Source organism: Aplysia californica, unplaced genomic scaffold (genome assembly GCF_000002075.1).
Source record: "Aplysia californica isolate F4 #8 unplaced genomic scaffold, AplCal3.0 scaffold00116, whole genome shotgun sequence".
NCBI classification, from domain to species: domain Eukaryota; kingdom Metazoa; phylum Mollusca; class Gastropoda; order Aplysiida; family Aplysiidae; genus Aplysia; species Aplysia californica.
The window spans coordinates 918,761-922,595 of NW_004797386.1; the positions used below are offsets into that span (position 1 = coordinate 918,761).

At 41.6% G+C, this 3,835-nt stretch overlaps 1 protein-coding gene across 1 annotated transcript in view; it reads left to right on the plus strand.

Annotated features, from left to right (window-relative positions):
* LOC101848740 (sodium- and chloride-dependent GABA transporter 1) overlaps positions 1 to 3,835 on the plus strand; it is a gene marked incomplete in the record, with an annotated part of 55,926 nt that overhangs the window by 45,217 nt on the left and 6,874 nt on the right. The window contains 3 exon segments of the mRNA XM_035969099.1: positions 252 to 285; positions 1,015 to 1,245; positions 2,470 to 2,628. Of these exon segments, the coding sequence (XP_035824992.1) occupies positions 252 to 285; positions 1,015 to 1,245; positions 2,470 to 2,628 (424 nt within the window).

A 3,835-nucleotide genomic window follows, 5' to 3' on the forward strand; every position in this document is an offset into this window, starting at 1 on the left:
ATGGGAACTCTTGAACGTTGTTGTCCTTGTCGTTGTCGTTGTCGCTGCCATCATCAAATATTCTCACACGTTCATGTTTCCCCCCTCTCTCCCTCCTGTTGTGGGTGGTTGGTGGGTGCTCTGGTGTGGTTTGTTCATTCTTTCCTATCAAATATCTATCGTCCTTAAGTCTCCTCCTTCTTTTTTGGGTTTGTTACTCTCTTGTAACACCTCTAATCTTCGGCACTTATATGACCTTTTTGTGTTGCAAGTGCCGTGAAACATTTACATAAACTAAACACCAGAGTATGTATCTATATATAACGCCGAAGGTTTTGTAATCAAATTCCTGTATGGGGTTGAATGATGAATTTTATGTGATATGTAGTTTTTGTCAGCTTTACTTCTCTTTTCATGTTGAATTTTAATGAGTGTAATATAAAATTTAAATGTTTATGTATACCTGCATGTGTTTTTACGGTCCTGTACAGCCAAGAAAAATTTCCCTCTGGAATAATAAAGTTTTACCATATCCTATCTTATCTTATCTTATCTTATCTTACAATATCTTATATTATATTATCTTATCGCATCTTATGTAATCTTACCTTATCTCACCTTATCTTGTCTTATCCATCTTACCATGTCTTATCTTATCTTATCTTATCTTACCTAGAGCGAACTGGTTGCAGCTAAAGAGATTTGAAAACAACAACAACCTTATCTTACCTTAAGTTATCTAAAATTATCTTATCTTATCGTATCTTATCTTGTCTTGTCTTATCTTATCGTATCTTGTCTTATCTTATCTGATCGTATCTTACCTTATCCTATTATATATAATCTTATCTTATCTTACTTTGTCTATCTTACCGTATCCTATCTTATCCTGTCTTGTCTTATCTTATCTTATCTTATCTGATCAAATCTTATCTTATCGTATCGTATCTTTGTAGTGAGAATGAATGAAATCGAAAGAATGATGACCAAAGAAGTTTTGATTTTAATCAACACAATTCGACATTCTCATTTTAGACATCTGAAACAAGACAGAATAAACATGAAATAGAACAAGTAAGAAGCTTCATATACACATCAATCTTATCTTATCTTATCTTATCTGATCTTAACCCTCCCGTTTCTCCCCGGACAGGCCCCGGCCTAGCCTTCCTGGCCTATCCCAGCGCGGTGACCCAGCTGCCCATCTCTCCGCTCTGGGCCATCCTCTTCTTCCTTATGCTTCTCATGCTGGGCATGGACAGTCAGGTCGGCTAGCACCATCATTATCGTCATCATTATCGTCATTTTCCTCCTCCTCATCATCATCATCATCATCATCATCATCATCATCATCATCATCTTCATTATCTGCAGCATCTGTATTGGTAGCAGCAGTAACAGTAGCAACAGTAGCAGCAGTAGTAGTAGTAGTAACAATAGCAGTAGCAGCAGTTGTAGTAACAATAGCAGCAGCAGCAGCAGCATTACAAGCAGCAGTAGCAGTGCAGTCACAGCAGTGGCATCACCATCATCAGTACCAGAATCATTTATCACCCCCCCCCTCACCACCACCGCCATCATCACCATCGTCGCCACTGCCATCACTTTCATCACCACCTCAACCTCCAAAACTACCAACAATTTCATCATACCCCCCCCCCCCACTTCCCTCTCCTTTCCAAAATCAGCAATGCTCCCCACCTCCCCCTCCAAACCAACACCCCCACCTCACCTCAACCAGCACCAGCACCACCACCACCAACAACAACAACAACAACAACACAACAATCACCGAAACTTAACGCACATGATGATATAACTTTTAAAAATATCCAGGAATTAAAACAGTCAGGAACACCACATATTGAGAGAAGCACAGAAGGCTGCCTGTTGGCGCGATCATCACTCACTGCAATTTCCTTAAAACGAGAGGCTAAAATTAAGTCCCGCAGTGACCAGTCACTACTGGCAAAAATCAGGCCGATTCACTTCTCTGGGCTGCGGGCTTATAAAAATAAAATAGACAAAACATCGGACCCAATCTGTCCATTATGCAGCGAGGAGCCCCAAGATTTGGAGCACTGGCTGCAGAGATGCCCCGCCACGGAGGTCCGGCGGTGGCATCTCTTTGGGGAGGAATCAGGGAGGTTGGACTGCCTCACCCGCTACCCAAGAGAGGCTGTGGCCCTGGCGAAGAGCACGCTCTTTGGGGCTCCAAACATTTCATACAGATAGGCTACCACACACACACAACAACAACATCATCATCACCACCACAACAACAACAGGTTTCCACCCTTCCCTCTTCCAGTTCTTCACCTTGGAGGGCTTCTTCACCACCACCTCAATCACCACCACCTCAATCACCACCACCATCAACATACACAATTACCACTTCTACCACCACCACCAACAACAACCACCACCAACAACAACAACATCATCATCACCACAACAACAACAACAAGTTCCCACCCTTCCCTCCCACAGTTCTGCACCATGGAGGGTTTCTTCACCGCCATCATTGATGAGTTCCCCCGCACCCTGCGCAAACACCGAGAGCTCTTCATCGCCGGAGTCTGTCTTGTCTCTTACCTCATCGGGCTCTCCATGGTCACAGAGGTAGGTGGGAGTGTTCATTTACCTCTACCTTAACCCTATCCGTACGCCCTGGGGTCATTTTGTACCCCCGGAGTTGTATTCTTTACATTTTAGAATACTTCAAGTGCGAAGATCTCTTTGAAACTTTCAGTATTTCTCAAAAAATCATTTTGACAGACTGCTATGCAAAGCGTACGGATCTGATTAACGAGTAAATTTCCTCTTTGGAAAGTGGTGGCACAGGGTTCCCATGTCGTATGGATACATTAGTAAAACACGACGTGCGGATAGGGTTAAAATTACAACATTTTGTCTGACAATTTGGGCCGTTTTCATTTTCTTGTTTATTTCGTTTTAGTAAGCGTTTTACGGCACTTGCAACACAATAAGGTCATTTAAGTGCAGAAGATTAGAGGTGTTACAAGAGAGTAATGAACACAAAAAAGGAGGGGAGATAAAGACGGATAGATTTTTTATAGGAAAGAAAGACCAAACCACACCAGAGCAACCGCCAACCACCCACGTTTTCATTTACAAAGACCATGAGGTAAGAAACCAATTTATGTTGTATCTGCTCTATCAAAATCGTAAGATTGTTCGGAATCATTAATTCATTATCTGTATATTCAAAGAATTGCATTAGGCAAAGCTTAACTTGTGAAACTAAAAAAAAAGATAAAATGTTTACGTCAAGCTTCTCAAAACTAGGTACTGAGCAGATGGGATCGCTTTTAAGCACAGGGGGGAGGGGGGTATCCCAAAAAATGCTGTTTTGAGAAAATCGAAGTTTAAGTTCTTGCCCCTTGTTCAGTTTCTTTAAAAGACAAGGAGAGTTTTCTCTATAACCAAACAAATATATACACACCACTGAGACCAAACTTCTCCTATAGGAAGGACAATGCCCACTTTTGGTGTAGGTCAAGATTTCTGAAACCCCCGAAATCTGGGTTAGTCCGCTTGTCCTATAAGAAAAGCGAGCATAAAACTTTGTAATTCTGAGATAGAACCAAGTTTTCGTTTTGTGTCGGCGCTAATCTTGTTTTGCTGTTGTTGTTGTTGTTTATTATTGTACTTGTTGATGTTGTTGTTGTTATTATTGTTGTTGTTGTTGTTGTTGTTGTTTTGTTCTCTTTTGTCTATGTGTATGTGTGTATGTATGTACGTGTCCGTGCATGTGTGTGTGTGTGTGTATGTGTGTGTGTGTGTGTGTGTGTGTGTATGTATGTACGTGTCCGTGCGTGTGTGTGTGTGTGTG